The 21,118-nt window shown below is 42.6% G+C and overlaps 1 protein-coding gene and 1 non-coding gene across 4 annotated transcripts in view; both read right to left on the bottom strand.

Moving 5' to 3' along the window:
* Positions 1 to 21,118, bottom strand: part of LOC105492849 (LIM domain and actin binding 1) — a 105,416-nt gene that overhangs the window by 63,419 nt on the left and 20,879 nt on the right. For 2 of the 3 annotated variants that reach the window (XM_011760119.2, XM_011760120.2), the window contains exon 2: positions 8,593 to 8,734. In XM_011760119.2, coding sequence (XP_011758421.2) covers positions 8,593 to 8,711 — 119 coding nt within the window. In that variant the 5' untranslated portion in view covers positions 8,712 to 8,734. Of the gene's footprint in view, positions 1 to 8,592; positions 8,735 to 9,823; positions 9,844 to 21,118 lie in introns of those variants that run through there. The other variant, XM_011760121.3, reaches the window with a different exon arrangement.
* Positions 16,820 to 16,927, bottom strand: LOC112428675 (U6 spliceosomal RNA). The gene has a single exon (XR_003020732.1). It is a non-coding gene; the product is annotated as a U6 spliceosomal RNA (small nuclear RNA).

Below are 21,118 nucleotides of genomic sequence, written 5' to 3'. Positions count from 1 at the left end.
ACATTTCAGCAGTCGGAACAGATGATAAGAGAGACTGACAAGGAAGAGACAGAGAGGGAGGAGGAAAATGATGAGACTTCCAGAGAAGCCAAGAGAAGCAAAAATGTGGGAGGGAAAAAGTGGTGAGAGTTCATGTAAGATAAAGACCAAGAAACATCCCTTTGATTTAGCAACACAGAAGTGTTTGGTAATCTTGGCAATCCTTTTTCATTATAATTAATTCACCCATATTCCTTTAATGGGCATTTGGATTGTTTCCAGTTTTTCACCATGGCAAATAATGCTTTGGTGAATGTCCTTGTATGTATATTTTTCCCACTTGCACTTATATATCTGTCTAAGAGATTCCTTAAAAGTGGGAATTCAGGGATACAGTGGATTGTAGCTATTATAAAAAGGAACTTAGAACTGGCCTTGAACTTGCGTTTCCACACCCCTTGGATAATCATCTACAGTACATTACAGCAATAATACAATATATGAAAACTAGAACCAATTGGCAGACAGGTTTATATTTAGCCAACTGTTCTCCAAGGCAAGGTATTTACATTGTGGTTAGTTGAGTAAATAAGCTCAGAGGTTCCCTTCCCTTTAGTGTCTAACAGAAACATAGATTAAAAAAAAAATCAAAATACTTCTCATCTTTGGCCCTGTCCTTTTAGCAGGGAGGCATCTGTAAGACCAGGTGTATACACCAAAGGCTGTCTTCAATTCTGTTCTCACACCCCTACTCAAATATCCCCACCTTTTATTTGTAATGAAGTTCCTGCTAAATAGTAGGTAACAGGGAGAAAGGCTCTACACCACCGCTTTCTTCCAAGTTCAATCCTTGGTACTTTTATATTTTGTACTCTTAGACTGCCACAGGACTGAGGCTCAATACTTCTGAATTCAGTGTTCAGGCCTCAGACTTTTCTCAGAGGCCCTTACAGCAACTAGCATTCTTCTGACACAAAATGTGAAGGACACAAAATGGTGGCACCATTTTGAAGATTCAAATTTGAGAAAATAAAACATTTGCAATAAAATTTCTGTAATTAAAATCTTGTTCCTCTTTCATTCCCAGATTTTTTTTTTTTTTTTTTTTTGAGACGGAGTCTCGCTCTGTCGCCCAGGCTGGAGTGCAGTGGCACGATCTTGGCTCACTGCAAACTCTGCCTCCCAGGTTCACGCCATTCTCCTTCCTCAGTAGCTGGGACTACAGGCACCCACCACCACGCCCGCTAATTTTTTCTATTTTTTAGTAGAGACGGGGTTTCACCATGTTAGCCAGGATGGTCTTGATCTCCTGACCTCCTGATCCGCCTGCCTTGGCCTCCCAAAGTGCTGGGGATTACAGGCGTGAGCCACCCCGTCTGGCCCACATAAGGAATTTGATCTTGCAACTGCTCACTAATGCTCAGCTGTGGGGCAGGCAGCTGATGGAAGATGCTAAAATTATCTGGGGAGTAATAACAGTGTCTCAAATTTTTCTGAGGCCAGAGTTCCTGAGCCATGACTCTTGCTTGTATGCCCTCAAATAGAGCAAAGGGAATGCTGAGCCAAAGAGGGAAAACGGAAACTCCCAAGGTTTAGGCAATGTATTTTCTTCTGGAAAAATTTCACCACTAAAATGTTACAGAGAAGCGAAAGAAGAGGAAGTTAACCAGGCCAACTTGAAGGTCAATTTTTTTCTTATTGAAGGAAGAATAGTCACAAAAAAACTAAATATGAACGCTCTTTTTTTTTAAGATAGGTTCTCACTCTGTCACCCAGGCTGGAGGGCAGTGGTGCAATCACAGTTCACTGCGGCTTTGAGCTTCTGGACTCAAGTGATCCTCTCAACCTGGCCTCCTCCTCTTTCATGGAACTAGGAATGGGTGAAGTTATAACAAAAACAGGAGCAGCTGTGATAAGGTAGAGGCATGCTGGCAGGGGGTGAGCTTAGGGGTCTTCGTGCTGTGTTCATCAGTTTTACCATCTTGGTGTGTGACCTTCAGTCACAATTGCTAATCCTCAAGCTCCTAATCTGTCAGAGTGGGGCAAATGCTAGCCAGATCAGTGGTTTCAAGCTCTGCTAGCTGCAGAACCCTCTCTTCAAATGCTGTCTTATGTAGAACCTAACCTTTACAAGGGATCAAAGCAGGATTGCTGGAATGGAAAATCTAAAGGGCTGGGCCTGGGATCTGGGCCTGGGCTTAGCCCTTAGGGTGTTCCAGTTGTTGGAGAACTGGCCCTGAGATTCCTCTGAAGACCGCAATTAAGATAGTTTAAAAACTACCAGGCTAGATTCTCTTTAATTCCAAAAATGTATGAGTCAAACAAATTCCACCCAAAGAGTCAACTGTTATCAAATGAAGGATTATATTATGCTGAAGTCAGTGGTGAGTGAAACCAAAGCTAGCTATTCAAATGGACGTATCAATAGGAACTTCTTACCTCAAATGTAATGACTGTTACAGAGGCTTAGTCAGAGAAATAAGTCTACAGCTATAAAGGACCATGGGACACAAGCTCTGATGCTAGAAAAAGTACTCTTCTATAATATAAACATAAACAGCACTGTTAGCAATTAGAAAGTAAAGCTGACTTATCTACAAACATCAGCCAGATCAAGCTTCCTCCAAACATCACTTTCATATTAATCTCTGATCAGAGACCTCCTAAGTTTTCCTACTGTTTTTAGCTAGGCTTGTATAGGACTTACTATTTGCAAACCCCGTAATATAAAGCCACTAGGTGTTGGAAACAGACATTAGTATATGCTTTGTGGAAAACAGTCCTGTAGTCTACAGCCATACCACCCTGAACGTGCCTGATCTCAACTGATCTTGGAAAATAGTCCTGCAGTCTTCTTTGGGAAGCTACAGTAAGTGAACCTTAAAAACCTTAAGTAATATTAGCAACATGTTTCCACTGAGTATAAAACCTAGAACAGAAATCCAGGCTGATTCCCTGGTTTTCACTCCCATCAGTATAAACCACCACCTGTCCTACTTCTATGTCTTTACCTCCTGTTGCTCCCCTTCCTCTGGAATGTCTCCAGCATTCTCCAAGCCTACCAAATGACTCTATTCATCTTTCCAAACCAGTTCCATATGTTAAGCACATCAGAAGAAAAATATGTAACAGGAACAAACTCAAATATTAACTTGAATAGGTTACTTCCTTTGCCTCAGTTTTCTCAACTATAAAAGAGGGGTAAAGCCCCTTCCTCATATAGTTTTTGTTAGGATTTGAAATAGTATATATTTTATATATTTCTTTTTTTTTTTTTTTCCTGACACGGAGTCTCACTCGGTTGCCCAGGCTGGAGTGCAGTGGCATGATCTTGGCTCACCACAACCTCTGCCTCCCAGGCTCCAGTGATTCTTCCATCTCAGCCTCCCGAGTAGCTGGGATTACAGGTGCACACCACCACCGCCCAGCTACATTTTTGTATTTTTTTTGTATTATTATATTTTGAGACAGAGTCTCACTCTGTAGCCCAGGCTGGAGTACAGTGGTGTGATCTCGGCTCACTGCTACCTCCGCCTCCCAGGTCCCGGTTAAGCAATTCTCCTGCCTCAGCCTCCCAAGTAGCTGGGATTACAGGCACAGGCCACCATGCCCAGCTAATTTTTGTATTTTTTAGTAGAGACAGGGTTTCACCATGTTGGCCAGGCTTGTCTTGAACTCCTGACCTCGTGATCTGTCCGCCTCAGCCTCCCAAAGTGCTGGGATTACAGGCGTAAGCCATCGCGCCCAGCCGTTTTTTTTTTTTTTTTGTATTTTTAGTAGAGATGGGGTTTCACCATGTTGGCCAGGCTTGTCTTGAACTCCTGACCTTAAATGATCCACCTGCCATGGCCTCCCAAAGTGCTGGGATTACAGGCATGAGCCAGTGCGCCCGGCCAAAATAGTATGTGTTTCTGTCAAGGGTCTAGCATGGTGCCTGGCACACTGATTCTAATTAACGGGTTCAGGATTGACAGTTTTGCAATCCTTTCAGCCTTCATGGAGAAAAGACAGTGAATCCAGTATACCATGAGAAGGAACTGTGAGATCCCTCTGCACTTTCTTTTTTTTTTTTTTTTTTTGAGACGGAGTCTCGCTCTGTCGCCCAGGCTGGAGTGCAGTGGCCGCATCTCAGCTCACTGCAAGCTCCGCCTCCCGGGTCTATGCCATTCTCCTGCCTCAGCCTCCCAAGTAGCTGGGACTACAGGCGCCCGCCACCTCACCCGGCTAGTTTTTTGTATTTTTTAGTAGAGACGGGGTTTCACCGTATTTAGCCAGGCTGGTCTCGATCTCCTGACCTCGTGATCCGCCCGTCTCGGCCTCCCAAAGTGCTGGGATTACAGGCTTGAGCCACCGCGCCCGGCCTTGCACTTTCTTTCTGCAAGATTAAGAAGGCCCTAAAAGGCCGGGCGCAGTGGCTCACGCCTGTAATCCCAGCACTTTGGGAGGCCGAGGCAGGCGGATCACAAGGTCAGGAGATCGAGACCACGGTGAAACCCCGTCTCTACTAAAAATACAAAAAATTAGCCGGGCGCGGTTGTGGGCACCTGTAGTCCCAGCTACTCGGGAGGCTGAGGCAGGAGAATGGCGTGAACCCGGGAGGCGGAGCTTGCAGTGAGCCGAGATCGTACCACTGCACTCCAGCCTGGGCGACAGAGCGAGACTCCGTCTCAAAAAAAAAAAAAAAAAAAAGAAGGCCCTAAAAGTTGGAAGCCTTTTCCAACTTCTTAACTCTCCTTCGTGCTACTATAAGACTCGAATCCTAATGAAAACTAGCTGGGCTGGACGATGACAGAATAGGGTGGTGAGAAAGGCACAGGGGAAGAGGTGAGAGCCTCATTGAAGTGACTGAGTTAGGCAAGGAAGAAAGTGAGGCCAGGAAGGGGACTGACATCCAGGGCTGGGTGTCCTGGTGAAGTCAAAACACAGGGTTACTGGGAATAAGAGTTAAACAAGTGGAAAAACAGGAGGCTCCAATCAAACAGTAGGTTCTCCAAATGCACCATTTCAGAGAAGGATTCTGAGTGATGATAGGTTGAGACTGGAGGCAGAGGCATGGGAGACCATATGCAGGTTGCAGAAACGGGGAAGATCAAGAAATTTTGAGTCCAGGTCGGGTGCAGTGGTTCACACCTGTAATCCCAGCACTTTGGGAGGCTGAGGCAGGAGGATCGCTTGAATCCAGGAGTTCGAGACCAGCCTGGACAACATAGTGAGACGCTGTCTTTATAAAAAATAAAAAATTAGATGGGCATAGTGGTGCATGCCTATGGTCCTGGCTACTTGGGAGGCTGAGGCAGGAGGACTGCTTGAGCCTGGGAGGTCGAGTCTGCAGTGAACCATAATTTTGCCACTACACTCTAGCCTGGGTGACAGAGTAAGACCCAGTCACGAAAAAAAAAAAAAAAAAAAAAGAGAGAAAGAAGAAAGAAAAAAAATTATGAGTCCAAAGTATCAGACAGGTCACTGATGTGGACCCAATGATTCTTCAATGAGGACACCATTGGCACCAATGGCCCTGGGGGACATTTAGACATGTGTTAGAATCTTGTTGGGTTTTCTCCCCTATCACTTTTTTTTTTCTTTTTTGGTTGTCACAATGTCATGGGTTCATTTAGAGGAGGGCATCATGATGAATATCCTGCATGGGGAAGATCTGCCTTGCCCCAAATGCGATAGCACCCTCAATGAGAAACACTGAAAAAAAAAAAAGATGCTAGAAGTCAGCGTCCCCTGGAGGCTAGCATGCCACTGCAACGAAGGGGAGGATAAGAGTGCAGTATAGTTAGATGTGAGCCTGAAAGCACATGTCTCGAACTTCAGAAGCAGGCACGAGAGACAATGAATGGGAAACAGTATTGGAGATATAGGAGAGTAGCAACCCTGGCCCCCAAAATATTTCAGGGAAGCATGTGCAGAAAGGGCAGGCAGCCAGGCTGGGTGTAGTGGCTCATGCCTGTAATCCCCAGCACTTTGGGAGGTCAAGGTAGGCGGATCATGATGTCAGGAGTTCAAGACCAGCCTGACCAATATGATGAAATCCCATCTCTACTAAAAGTACAAAAATTAGTCGGGCATGGTGATGTGCGCCTGTAATCCCAGCTACTCGGGAGGCTGAGGCAGGAGAATCGCTTGAACCCAGGAGGCAGAGGTTGCAGTGAGCTGAGATCGCATGACTGCACTCCAGTCTGGGTGACAGAGTGAGACTCCATCTCAAAAAAAAAAAAGAAAAAAAAAAAGAAAGAGCAGGCAGCCACTGCTCAAACACAGAATGCATGTCATGCATGTCAAGGGAAAGCCAAGTTTAGTTAAAGACAGGTGGGGCCAAAGAGGGTGAAAAGGGTAAGAATGTGGAGAAGTTTCTCTGAAGAACAGGGAGTTTCCAAGTCCCATTAATCACATCTCAACACTGTCTGATATCCTTCTCTTTCCCTTTATCCCTGTTCCCCCTTGACCCCCAACAGCTTTCACTTGAGTTCCCAAGAGAACCTCATAAATTGTCTCCACGTTACCAATCTCTCATCTTTCTAACATAGCTTTACACTCTTGCCAGAAGCCTCCTTCTAAAATACCAGTCTGATCGTGTCACTCTCCCCACATGAAAACCAATTGTGTTCACTAGTTTTCTTACTAAATCCTAACCTTAGCAGAGCATCCGAGGTCTTCCATCTGGCCCTAAATGAATTACACCAGTTCCTTCTCCCTTTTGTATTTCTCCATGCCAGACTGCTTGCTTTCCTATTCCCTTTATCATGTTCAGCTTCCATAATCCTTTGCTTCAATCTCCTTACACTTGACTCATTCTGCTTCATGTTCAAGTTCACTGCTTTGACTCCACAAGTCCATCTCTTCCACTACCAGGGCTTCTTAAACTTCCCTGAAGGTAAAAATTACCTAGGATACTTGTTAAAAACATAATTTCCTGGACTCTATCCACACATACTGAATCAGAACATAGGATGATTTTAAAACATGTCCAGGCCGGGCACAGTGGTGCATGTCTATAGTCCCAGCTACTCAGAAGGCAGAGGCAGGAGGATCGCTTGAGCCCAGGAGTTTAAGGGTGCAGTGAGCCGTGGCCACACCACTGCACTCCAGCCTGGGTGACAGAGTGAAACCCCGTCTCAACATTTTTTTTTTAATTAAAAAAATTTAAAATGTCCAAAATTCTGACATTCCTCCTATCAGAGAAGGTGGAGTCAAATTGCCCTCCTTCAAAATGAGTCAGCTTTAGTGACTCACTTCTAATGAAGTGAGTGTGGTAAAAGTGATACTGTAAGACCTCCGAGGCTAGGTCATAAAAGGCAACACAACTTTGGACTCCCTCTTTTGTTCCCTCCTTCTCTCTGTCACTGGATGCTTGCCCTGGGAACTGAGCCAGCAAGCCAAACAGCCACATGGAATGGCCATGTGTAGGTATTCCTACCATGGCCCCCGCTGAGATCCCACATGACAGTATCAACCGCCTGACTTGTGAGGGAGCCAGCCTTTTGATGATTATGGCTCCCAGCCTTTGGGTCACCCTGGCTGATGCTGAGTAGAGCAGAGATCCTGCCCAAACTGGAGATTCAAAAGCAAAATAAATTCTGTAATTATTATTATTATTATTATTTTTTAAGACAGAGTCTTGCTCTGTCGCCCAGGCTGTAGTGCAGTGGCATGATTTCAGCTTACTGCAACCGCCGCCTCCTGGGTTCAAGCGATTCTCCTGCCTCAGCCTCCTGAGTAGCTGGGACTACAGTACAGGCATGTGCCACCACACCTGATTAATTTTTGTATTTTTAGTAGAGACAGGGTTTCACCATGTTGGCCAGGCTGATCTTGAAATCCTGACCTCAAGTGATTCACCTGCCTCGGCCTCCCAAAGTGCTGGGATTACAGGTGTGAGCCACCGCGCGTGGCCGGATGTGTTCTAACAAAGTTTTATTTACTAATCAGCAGTCAGTGGGCTATAGTATGCCTGTGTAGGTTGCACTTTTCAGCAGAACTGTGTGCAATGATGAAATGTTTCTGTGATGTTCAATACGACAGTCACCAGCAACAAGTAGTTACTGAGCATTTGAAAAGTGATAAATGCAGCTGGTAAACATTTAAAACTAAATTTTCAACGTTATTTAATTGTAATTAACTTAAACTGAAATAGCCACCTATATAGTGGCTACCACATTGGAAAGTGCAGGTATAGAGAGTGCTTAACACACCCTTCAACCAAATCAGAACTTGCCTCAAAACTCATCTCAACCAGAAAGCCTTCCTGATGAGCTCCTGTCCATGATGCTCTCTCTGTCTCTTATTCTGTACCTAATCCTCACTCCTGTTCATTTTAGACTTGCTGATATTTTGCTTTATAATTATTTCATAATTATCTTTTTAAAAATAATTTTTTGTGTCTATAACTGCTTCTTCCACAAACTAAACAAAAATTCAAAGACATAGAATGTATCTTCTGATTATTACCCTCCTCCTCCTTCTGCACAGTGCCTCATATAGTGTTTAAAATCCAGGAGGCGCCCAATAAAACTATTTTACATAATGTATTTCCTTCACCAATTTCCCTGACAGGTGGCAATGTGTGCCCCAGACATATGGTCCTTTTGGACCAGGATCAGCACTTACTTGGAGAATATTTCCACAATAGCCGATGACTTGTTCTTGTTGACAAGAGAAAGTTCTTTGGCCGTTACCCTCAATGACAGTGAGGTCCATTGCCGTCTATTAAATGGAGTTGATTCCATCTTATCTACAGACACTGAAATACCTATGCAATAAAGAAAGTCGGAATATTAGACACAGAAGAGGATTCTCCAGCATCCAAGGATTGGCAGTGGTGTGGTAGAGTCCTAAACTTGCAGACCACACTCCTCCACTGTTCTCCCCCAAACTGTGTAACCTTGGTCAAATGATCCAATATCTTTGGGTTGTGGTTTCTTATAAAAGGAGGCCACACCAGATGACCTTTAAGGTCCCTTCCAGTTCCATTTTATGACTGACCCCACTGTGCAAACATCAGTTGGCCTTTCTCTGAACTGAAGTCTGTTCCAAAGTCATATTTGGAGTGAAATGTTCCCCTCTTCTGAATTACATCCCAGGGGAGGCACAATCAGCATTTCAGTAGAGCCAGGTCCAAATTAGTTTCTACCTACATCCAAGTTTCTTTTGGCTGCCCTTTTTCCCCAAGCTCTGCAGCACTGGCCACTCAGTGCCAGGGAGAGAGCTGGGGGCGCAGAGTGGTATAACAGGAAGAGCAGGGCTTTAAGGTGAGACAGACTTTGGGGAAATCCTAACTTTGTTACCTTGAACATATTATGTAATATTTTCCATTTCACTTTCTTCAGCTAAAAAATAAGGATAATATCTATCTTTAGGAGTTTTTGATATAGATGTAAGGAGATAATATATTTAAAATACTAGATATGTTACAGTAGTATTAAGAGCATTTTAAATATAATTATCATTGACTCTTGTTATAATTCTCATTTTAAAGTCTTTATCAAGGGGAAGTATAATGTACTTTAAGTTCAGGAGACAAACCCTCTTTTCTAACATCCCTTTCAGCCAAAGAATACATAAAGTCATATCCTTGATATCACCTAGTCCCTACCCATTAATCTGGATCGTTTGGTTATTTTGCCCCACTAATTACCAAAGGAAAGGAGTTCCAACCTTTGTCCAGAAGAGGTGAGATTAGAAATGAGTCAACAGTTTCCTTATTTGAAGAGTGAAAAATATAGATTAAAGTGCCACTTTGTTTCTGATCCAGGAGTCTTGAAAACTAAAAAATAATAATAATAAAGTACTGCTAATTCACAGCTTACCAGAAGTAAAAGAAAAATAAAGTACTACTTACAGCTCTTGACAACCGAAGAGCATAACTGATCTGGTAGAATGTATGGTTCATCAGGTACTGCTTTCAATAACCTTGACAACCGTAGAACACAGAGGGTATTTAAATCCAGCAGCTGAAGCTGCCACTTCACATTAAAAGTCCTGGGTCAGGCTGGGCGTGGTGGCTCACACCTGTAATCCCAACACTTTGGGAGGCTGAGGCGGCTGGATCACTTGAGGTCAGGAGTTTAGGACCAGCCTGACCAACACGGTGAAACTCTGTCTCCACTAAAAACACAAAATTAGCCAGGAGTGGTGGCGCATGCCTGTAATCCCAGCAACTTGGGAGGCTGAGGCAGGAAAATTGCTTGAGGCGGAGGTTGCAGTGAGCCAAGATCACACCATTGCACTCCAGCCCAGGCAACAAGGGCGAAACTCCATTTCAAAAAAAAAAAAGGTCCTGGGTCAGGCATGATGGTTCACCTGTAATCCCAGCACTTTGGGAGGACAGTTTGAGGCCAGGAGCTTGAGACCAACCTGGGTAATATAGCAAGACCCCCTCTTCTCTACAAAAAATTAAAAATTAGCTGGGCGTAGTGGCACACACCTGTAGTCCTAGCTACTAGGCCCAGGAGTTGGAGGCTACAATGAGCTATGAATTGTGCCACTGGACTCCAGCCTGGGTGACAGACCAAGAAGTTCTCCCCCATCAAAGGAAAAGAAAAAAAAGAGTCCTGTGATGCAGAATACTACTGTTCCACATGTAATATTTGTTCTTCCAATGAAATCCTTGTCTGAAAGTAATACTAGTTTTGTTAATATGTTTTAATCCTCATGTTGGAAGGCATAGTATGCCTTTTAATGGTAAGGAGCTCTGGGTTAGAGACAGATAAGTCTAAGTGGGAACGTTGGCCTCATCACTTAATAAAAAGTTTCCCTAAAACTTGGATTTCTCATCCATAATAATGACACTTACTTCATAGTATTCTTATGAAAAATAAATAAGATAAAGAAGAAAAGACCCTGATACAGAATAAGTAAGCAATAAATGTTACTGTTTAGTGTTTTAAATGTTTTCTTCCTGGACAAAATAATCGTTAAGTCTACACATGTACTTTGCAATAAACTGGAAAGTACCAAATAATACATGACACCTATTTGTCTATCTGGTATTTAACTAGCAGACTCACCAAACAATGCCAGCCCCTTCTCTAAGATGAAAAAGACACAGGAGCAACAAATATTTCAGCTAAACTTAACTATATAAAACTATCATAGTTTTTTTTGAACTCGGTAAGGCAAGTTAAGGAAATGCTGATGAATGCTTAAGATACTATTTGGTAGAAATATACTACCAATATAGGTGTGGGTATAAATACTGTCAGTTCTTCCATAAAGATCAACTCTGGATCAAACGAAAAAAAAAAAAATACAAGATACGTTTGCAGGCCAGGCACAGTGGCTCACACCTGTGATCCCAGCACTTTGGGAGGCCGAGGCAGGCAGATCACTTGAGGTCAGGGGTCGGAGACCAGCCTGACCAACATGGTGAAACCCCGACTCTACTAAAAACACAAAAGTTAGCCAGGTGTGGTGGTACACCCCTGTAATCCCAACTACTTGGGAGGCTGAGGCAGGAGAATCACTTGAACCCTGGAGGCAGAGGATGCAGTGAGCTGAGATCGTGCCACTGGCATCCAGCCTGGGTGACAGAGTGAGTGAGACTCCATCTCAAAAAAAAAAAAGAAAAAAAAAGGTATGTTTGTAAAAAAGGAAAAGGATTTATTATTTGAGAGACCGAGCGTGATAAAGAAAATAAAAAGGTTAACTCCCAAGTCTAAGTCTGTGGTTCTTTTTTTTTTTTTTTTTTTTTTTTTTTTTTGAGACGGAGTCTCGCTCTGTCGCCCAGGCTGGAGTACAGTGGCCGGATCTCAGCTCACTGCAAGCTCCGCCTCCCGGGTTCACGCCATTCTCCTGCCTCAGCCTCCCGAGTAGCTGGGACTACAGGCGCCCGCCACCTCGCCCGGCTAGTTTTTTGTATTTTTTTTTTTTTTTAGTAGAGACGGGGTTTCACGGTGTTAGCCAGGATGGTCTCGATCTCCTGACCTCGTGATCCGCCCGTCTCGGCCTCCCAAAGTGCTGGGATTACAGGCTTGAGCCACCGTGCCCGGCCGGAAGTCTGTGGTTCTGATTACTCCCAGCCAGAAAGTTAAGGAAAGTCAGAACATCCATTTTGGTATACAGCTAGGCGAGACACACCTTACACTCAGGGAATGAGATGACTCTCACCCTGACCATACTTGTCTTCACAGAAGCATGTTATTTCTCAGCAATGTGATTAGTATCTATGAAACCGATAAAGGTGAGAATCAATACATGATTTTTGATAGACTCTGGTACCCGGTTATTGAATAACTACTTCCTATGAGATGTAGGGAGAGGTCCCTGCCTGAATAGTGTGCATAATCTACTGTGCTTGCTGACATATACACAAATATTTATAGTAAAAGACAGAATGTGGTTAGAGGCTACTCATGGTCTAAGAATACAAGGCCTGATTTTCTGGCTTTGTGAGAGGGAAAGGAAAAGATATCAGATGACTTGGGACTTACAGAATGGGCAGAATTTCATCAAAGTGAAGGAAGGAGGAGGAAAGGAGGAGGAAGGAGGAGAATAGCATTAGCACCTTTGGGGAGTCAGTTAAACTCCAGGTGCAAGAGAAGTTGAAGATAGACAAGACTTGACCGGGTGCAGTGGCTCACGCCTGTAATCCCAGCACTTTGGGAGGCTGAGACAGGTGGATCACCTGAGGTCAGGAGTTCGAGACCAGCCTGCCCAAGATGGCGAAACCCCGTCTCTACTACAAATACAAAAAATTAGCTGGGTGTGGTGGCACGTGCCTATAATCCCAGCTATTTGGAAGGCTGAGGCAAGAGACTCGTTTGAACCTGGGAGGCGGAGGTTGCAGTGAGCCGAGACTGCGCCACTGCACTCCAGCCTGGGAGACAAGAGCAAGACTCTGTCTCAAAAAAAAGACACAATGGGGCCTGACTGGGAAGAAAAACATGCTAAGGAGTTTGGGTCATATTCCAATAGTGGGAAGAATTCACTCGTGAGTGATCGGAGATGAGGTCTAATCTTAATATGCTATTTACTTAGCACATGCACGGCTTTTATAACAAAAAAAAATTTCTGAGCCTCAATATCCACGCCTGTAAGATAAGATCTCTGTAGTGGATTAACCACAGTCTCTCTGGTGGAACGTAGAAAGTTTCTGAAAAAGCATGTAACATGACTAACATCATATTTTAAAATATTATTCAGCAGTGGTGTGCAACTTGCTAAGAGGAAAAAAGACTGGAGTCCAAATTACTAGTCAAGAAGATCCTAAAACTAAGTGAGAGGTAATCAAGGTTTAAATTTGTGAATTGAATTAGGGTGGGTGGAAATGGAAAAGTAGGAAGAGAGAAATTGACAGTTCTTAGAATAAAATGAACTTAGGGTAAAAGAGAATCAAAGCTGGCATCATCAAACCTGAATGACTGGAAGGCTATTGATTCCATTAACAGAGACAGTAAATATAGAAAGAAGAGGGAAAATGATGAGTGTTGATTTACACATGTTGAGATATACATGTCAGCAAGAGAAATCCAAGTGATATACAACAGGAAACTATAAATTCAAAGCTAAAGTTAGAAATCCAACTCTTGGAAGATTTTAAGACACTTACTTTATGCAAAGCATATATCTCAATCCTCATAATCATTCTACAGGATTGGTTTTATTGTCTTAAATTTATGATGATGAAATTGAGATCAGACATATTAACTTTACAAAGATCACTTCGCTATAAAGTAGCAGAGCTGGGATTCAAATGTATATTCTGTTCGATTCCAAAGTCCATTTTCTTTCAACTACAATTAATGAAGAATGATTAAAACCACCACTTTTAGCTAATGTAGAAAACCAGGTAGAAAAATCCCTGAACCACCTATCTGAAAACCCATACAAATTATGTTTCAGTAAGAGAATAGTGGTATCTTCCCAGAGTGGTGAATATCAGAGATAATCATTCCTGCTTTCAGGGAAACTTAAAAGTTATCCTGGGCCCACTTGGAATACCCTCCATTGTAGGTAAGTATCTGGCCTTCATAGGCCTGCATTAAAGGTGTGGTATTGGGGCCGGGCGCCGTGGCTCGTGCCTGTAATCCCAGCACTTTGGGAGGCTGAGGCAGGAGGATCATCTGAGGTCAGGAGTTCGGGACCCAGTCTGGCCAAGGTAGCGAAATCCTGTCTTTACCAAACATACAAAAAAGTAGCCAGGCATGGTGGCAGGCAACTGTAATCCCAGCTACTTGGGAGGATGAGGCAGGACAATTGCTTAAACCCAGGAAGCAGAGGTTGCAGTGAGTCAAGATTGTGCCATTGCACTCCAGCGTAGGCGACAGAGCAAGACTCCGTCTCAAAAAAAAAAAAAAAAAGAAAGGTATATTATCTCTCCCCACCCACCCAGTCTCTCTCAGATGAGTTCCATTTTCAGACTTTCAGACTCCAAAACACATTCTCTTCAGTCACATGCATTCTACTACCACATGAACTGTGAAGGAAGAACTGCTGGATTGGAAGACAGTTGGCTGCAAGAGTTAAAGGAAACATATAACAAAAATAAACACAGATTTTTAGTTTCAGAGACTATAAGGATCGTCGCATGACAAATAAATGGTATACACAGAAAGGGGAACTGTTTGCTGAGAAGGAAGATGCCTTCAGTTTCAGATACAAATGGTAGATTTTTTTCATCAACAAAGTAGCTCAGAAATCAAGTAACCAAATCCCCTTTTTTACAGCGAGGAAACCAAGATACATAAACGTTCAATCATTTTCCCAAAGTCACCAGCTGGTTAGTATTAGAGCAAGAATTCTAACTCCCAGGATCAATGTTCTTTTATCAAACCAGGTAGCTTAAGATGGGCCACTAAACTGTCCTAGGGTGAGCTGTGGCTTGGAGATAAAGATCTCTCGAACAAAGGTCCTTGAAAAGTTGAAGAGTGACTCCCTGGGAAATCTGCCCAGGTATCTGCTTCCTCAAGCTATTGCTTAGGGTGAGGCCAGTAACTGCTCCAGGAAACCTATTCTAATAAATTCATTTACAGACTCTCCTGACCAAGGGAACTGTCTCTCAGAAACCAGGCTTGGACAAAAACAGCCGGGCGCGGTAGTTCACGCCTATAATCCCAGCACTTCGGGAGGCTTAGGTCGGTGGATCACTTAAGTTCAGGAGTTCGAGGCCAGCCTGGCCAACATGGTAAAATCCCGTCTCTACCAAAAATACAAAAATTAGCCAGGCGTGGTGGTGCGTGCCTGTAATTCCAGCTACTCAGGAGGGTGAGGCAGAAGAATTTCTTAAACCCCGGAGGCAGAGGTTGCAGTGAGCCAAGATTGTGTCACTGCACTCCAGCTTGGGCAACAGCACAAGACTCTGTCTCAAAACCAAAAAAAAAAACCAAAAAAACAAAAAAAAAAACACCAAACCAAACCAAAAAATAAATGAGCTGGCCCTGCAACCAGCCCTCCCCAAGCCACTAATAAAATCCTGTTCTTATATATCTGATCTCAGTGGCCTCCTCTCTTTTTTATCTCCTGAGATGGTTACTTATTCAAGAAGTATGGCTTCCTGAACATAGCCTCAGAAAATTAGAACAAAGTAAAAATTACAGACTCACTTATGAAGAAAAAATGGGCCAGGTGTGGTGGCTCATGCCTGTAATCCCAGCACTTTGGGAGGACGAGGCAGGCAGATCACTTGAGCTCAGGAGTTTGAGATCAGCCTGAGCAACATGGTGAAACTCTGTCTCTACAAAAAAAATACAGCAAACTATCTGGGCATGGTGGTGTGTCTGTAGTCCCAGCTACTCAGGAGGCTGAGGTGGGAGGATCACTTGAGCCCTGGAGATTAAGGTTGCAGTGAGCCGTGACCACACCACTGTACTCAACCTGGACTATAGAGCCAGACCCTATCAAAAAAAAAAAAAAAAGGAAAAAAAAAAAAAGGAATGAAAAGAAAAGGAAAGAAAAGAGAAGAGAAGAGAAGAGAAGAAAAAGGCCGGGCGCGGTGGCTCACGCCTGTAATCCCAGCACTTTGGGAGGCCGAGGCAGGTGGATCACGAGGTCAGGAGATTGAGACCATCCTGGCTAACACGGTGAAACCCCATCTCTACTAAAAATACAAAAAATTAGCCGGGCTTGGCGGCAGGCACCTGTAGTCCCAGCTACTTGGGAGGCTGAGGCAGGAGAATGGCATGAACCCGGGAGGCAGAGCTTGCAGTGAACCAAGACTGCGCCACTGCACTCCAGCCTGGGAGACTGAGTGAGACTCCGTCTCAAAAAAATAAAAGAAAAACATTATTTTTAAGAAATAGATTGTAGAGTTTTAAAGTTTTTCTACCAACAACTCTTCCCAATTTGAATGTCATCAGGTAAAAGGGAGCAATTAAAGGAAAAAAAAAAAAACCTAAAAAACTTCAAGTTGCAAAGGGGAATTTTAAATAAAAGCAACATGAAATACGTTGCTACATAATGTTTTTTTTTCAGAAAATTACATTTATTTCTAAGTTTATATTTCTGTACAAAAATAGTGACTAAATTCACATTCTTGAACATTTTTTGGAAGTTAATAGTTATTTATTTATTTTTAGACAGAGTTTCGCTCTGTCGACAGGCTGGAGTGCAGTGGCGTGATCTTGGCTCACTGCAACCTCCGCCTGCCAGGTTCAAGCAATTCTCCTGCCTCAGCCTCCTGGGTAGCTGGGATTACAGGCACGTGCCACCACTCGACTAATTTTTTTTTTTATTTTTAGTAGAGATGGGGTTTCACCATGTTGGTCAGACTGGTCTTGAACTCCTGATCTTGTGATCCACCCGCCTCAGCCTTCCAAAGTGCTGGGATTACAGGCGTGAGCCACAGCACCTGGCTGGAAGTTAATAGTTCTTTAACCTTTTTTTTTTTAACGTTATTTTTTTAAACATGGACTGCTTCACAAATTTGTGTGTTAACCTCACACAGGGACCATGCTAATCTTCTCTGTATCATTTCAACTTTAGTGTATGTATGACTGAGTGAGCACTCACCTTTTATTTTGAAACAATTTCATACATAAGACTTGCAAAAATAGTACAAGAGTTCCCATATACATTTCACCTAGCTTTATCTTATATTACCATACTACAGTTAGCAAAACTAAGAAATGAGCACTGGTACAATACTATTAACTATAGACTTTACTGAAATTCCACCAGTTTTTTCATTAACGTCTTGTTTCTGTTTCAGGATCATACACTGCATTTAGCTGTTGTGTCTTCCTAAGTCTCCCCCAATCTATGACAGTTACTCTGCTTTTCCTTGTCTTTCATGACCTTGATATTGTTGAAACTATTGGTCAGATATTATGTAGAATGTTCCTCAATTTGGGTTTCTTGGTTTCTCCAATAAAATAGAATCAAGACTCATTGGAGAAGTGGTTGATTCCAGAGCTGGGGAAGGGCAAATACAAGATCAGCCTGGAATATCTTGCAATACTCAAAAAACAAAAAGCTTTTTTAAAAAACATGATGTTTTCTCGGATTAGATTGAGATTATAAATGTTTGAAAGGAATAATCCAGAGCTGATGTGCCCTTCACAGTGCATCACATCAGAGGGTGCATGATGTTGATGTGATGTCTTATTACTCATGACATTAGCCTTGATCACATGGTTAATGTGGTATATCAGGTTTCTCCTCTGTAAAGTTATTATTTGTTTTCCCTTTGTAATTCATAAATATTGTGAGGGAGAACTTTGATTCTGTTTCTCCTTAAACTTTTTCCCATTAATTTTAGCACTCATGGATGGGTCTTGCTTATGGCAATTATTACTGGTATTCTAATGGTAATTTTCTGTTACTCTCATCCTTTCTGCATTTATTAATTGAAATTCTTCTACAAGGAATATTTGTTCTCCCTCATTTATTCAACCATTTATTTACTATTATTATTATTATTATTATTATTATAGAGATGAAGTCTCCCTATGTTGTCCAGGCTGGTCTCAAATTCCTGAGCTCAGATGATGTTGAAGGTGGAAAGAGTGAGGGTTGTGATCAACTCAGTATACCACTGGAGGCTATATGAGTAAACAGCAAACTGTTCTCATGAATGCAGAATGTTGGCAAACTGACAAACTGCATCTGCCACATAATTCTTGTGATTAGGCATAATTGATGCCTGTTAACAGTAATATGAACCTGTGATCAATTAAGCAGTTGACCAATCATTACCTCCTCCTCCCTGCTCTTTCTACCAATAAATACGAAGGGCTGTGGAAGCTCAGTGGGCTGCCTTTGCTCACTAGAAGCAGGGAACTCTCTTTTTCTTCCTCTGGCCGCTTCCTTTAAAATAGTTACTTTTGTTTTAAGTTTTCATTTCTGCTTAGTTCAGTCTCATAATGACGGTCTCAAGTAGTAACAGTAGTAACTGTCATAGCCATGGTCTCAAGTAGTAACCTTGGCAGTATGCCACAAGATGATCTTCCTGCTTCGGCCCCCCAAAGTGCTAGGATTACAGGCATGAGCCACCACGTCCAGCCCAACCATTTATTTATACCAGTATCGTTTCATAGATATTTTATTCCCTGTGTTATAATCCAATACTATCCTTATTTTGTTGCTCAAATTGTTCCAGTTCTGGCCATTTGGAGTTTTTCGGCTTGGCTCCTGTGTTCTCTCAACTTGCCCTGTTTTTTGTTTGTTTTGTTTTTAGCACGTCCTTACTTTCTAGCACTACAAGATGTTCCAGGCTCATCTTGTATTTACCATGCCTCAGCTCTGGAATCAACTATTTCCCCAAGGAGACCTGTTTTCTTTTATGGGAGAAGTTAACATCTGGACACTACTAGTTATGCTCATTGCCACTGAGATGTCACCGCTTCCAGGCTCTCTTAGTGGACAAAACCAAGAATTATGTGTGTGTATACTGACCCATGTATACACACTTTGTGTGTGTGTGTGTGTGTGTGTGACAGAATCCACTGTCACCCAGGCTGGACTGCAGTGGTGCAATCACTGCTCACTGCAACCCACCTCCTGAGCACAAATTATCCTCCCACCTCAGCCTGCCGTGTAGCTGGGACTAGACACATGCCACCGCACCTGGCTAATATTTTAAATTTTTTTTTAGAGACAGAGTCTCCCCATATTGTCCAGGTTTGTGTCAAACTCCTGGGCCCAAGGGATCCTCACACCTCAGCCTCCCAAAGTGCTGGGATTATAGGTGTGAGCCACCGCGCTTGGCCTATATGCACACATTTCTTTGTTTAGCTCTATATCTACCTATACCTTTTTTTTTTTTTTCTTTCCTGAGACGGAGTCTCACTCTGTCGCCAGGCTGGAGTGCAATGGTGCAATCTCGGCTCACTGCAACCTCCACCTCCCGGGTTCAAGCGATTCTCCTGCCTCAGCCTTCTCAGTAGCTGGGACTACAGGCATGCACCACCACACCCGACTAATTTTTGTATTTTTAGTACAGACAGGGTTTCACCACGTTGGCCAGGATGGTCTCGATCTCTTGACCTCGTGATCTACCCACCTCAGCGTCCCAAAGTGCTGGGATTACAGGTATAAATCACCGCGCCTGGTCCTATACATATTTTATAAACTATGAATTCATATGACACTTCTGACTCCAATCCAGCATCACAAGGTTCAGTCTAGTATTCCCTCTTGGCTTATTTGTAACTTCTTTCTCTGATAGTAAAAAGCCTAACCGCACAGAACTTTGATTTCTGAAAAGAGATCTAGAATCTCTAAAATTATGCCATAACCAGCTTCTCCTCCCGTGATACACCATATATTTTTTTCACTCCATTTGAAAAGTTATCCCCTACTCAACCTATTCACCTTAAAAGACTCAAGTGAAAGACCACACATAGCCCTTTTCCAAACTGCCCTAGCCCTATTCCTAATCAGCATAAGTCACTTCCTCTGCCTTATAATAATTTTATAATTCCTACTCAATAGCAAGATACTTGAAGTCAGAGGACAGATCTACTTTGTCTTTTACCCTTCTGACATCTAGTATTTAATACATTGCTTTCTAAATAGAAAGAAGTCTATAAATATGCCTTCTATAAAATTGCACATAGCTTTAAATTTTATCTGAAACACAATACAGAAACTGAATGCTTATCCTGGAGTCCCAAGACTAGTTATGAGAAAGCATATATTTTTCAGAACTGTGAATTACCCAGTAATTTTAGCTTATTCAAACCTCATATAAACTCACAATATAAAAAACTGGAACCACTAAATAACATCAAATATTATACATAAAAAGTTCACTACACTATTATTCAGAAACATGATGATAGACAAGTCTGCAGGCATGTTAGAATAATCACTGCTACTATTCTTGGAAGAGCTTCAGGTATGTGTAGAAACATGAATCTAGACAATAGGACAATTGTAACATTGACAAAATTCCCAGGGGTCAACAAGAATGTAAAAGTTTACATCAGGACAGACTCACTTCAATAATAGTTAATCTCTTTATCGCCTTTTAAGGATATTTTGTGCCTTCAAAAACACTAAGACTCAGAGCAAGAGCAACACAAATGAGGTTGTGTAATTGAGAAGCAATTCCACTTTTCTCTTGTCTTGCAGAATCCTCTTTTCCTACCTCCACTCTTACTTCCAGGAATCTATAAAGGGTTAGTTTCCCATCTCTGAGTGAGCTCACTTACTCTCAACTCATCAAAAGTCACTTATTCCACATGATTCCCAAAGCTGGATCCTAAGGCCTAACTTTCCTGACTTCCACTCCTATTTTTTTAATTTTTTATTTTTTAAAAATATTTTAATATTTTATTTTTTTTAGATGGAGTTTCACTCTTGTTGCCCAGACTAGAGTGCCCTGGCACAATCTTGGCTCACTGCAACCTCCACCTCCTGGGTTCAAGTGATTCTCCTGCCTCAGCCTCCTGAGTAGCTGGGATTACAGGTGCTCACCACCACACCTGGCTAAGTTTTTGTATTTTTAGTGGAGATGAGGTTTCACCATGTTGGCCAGGCTGGTCTCGAACTCCTGACCTCTAGTGAGCCACCTGCTTTGGCCTCCCAAAGTGCTGGGATTACAGGCATGAGCCACCGCGCCCAGCCCAGTCCTAGAATTTCTACTCCATGCGGGATAGTTTCATATGTCCAATATGCAACATAACATAACCCGAATCATATGTATTATCCTTTCTTAACCTCTACTCCTCAAATTAAGTTCATTTAATTACAAATC

The sequence above is a fragment of the Macaca nemestrina genome, chromosome 10, assembly GCF_043159975.1.
Source record: "Macaca nemestrina isolate mMacNem1 chromosome 10, mMacNem.hap1, whole genome shotgun sequence".
Classification (NCBI taxonomy): Eukaryota; Metazoa; Chordata; class Mammalia; order Primates; family Cercopithecidae; genus Macaca; species Macaca nemestrina.
This window is presented reverse-complemented; position numbering and strand designations above follow the sequence as displayed.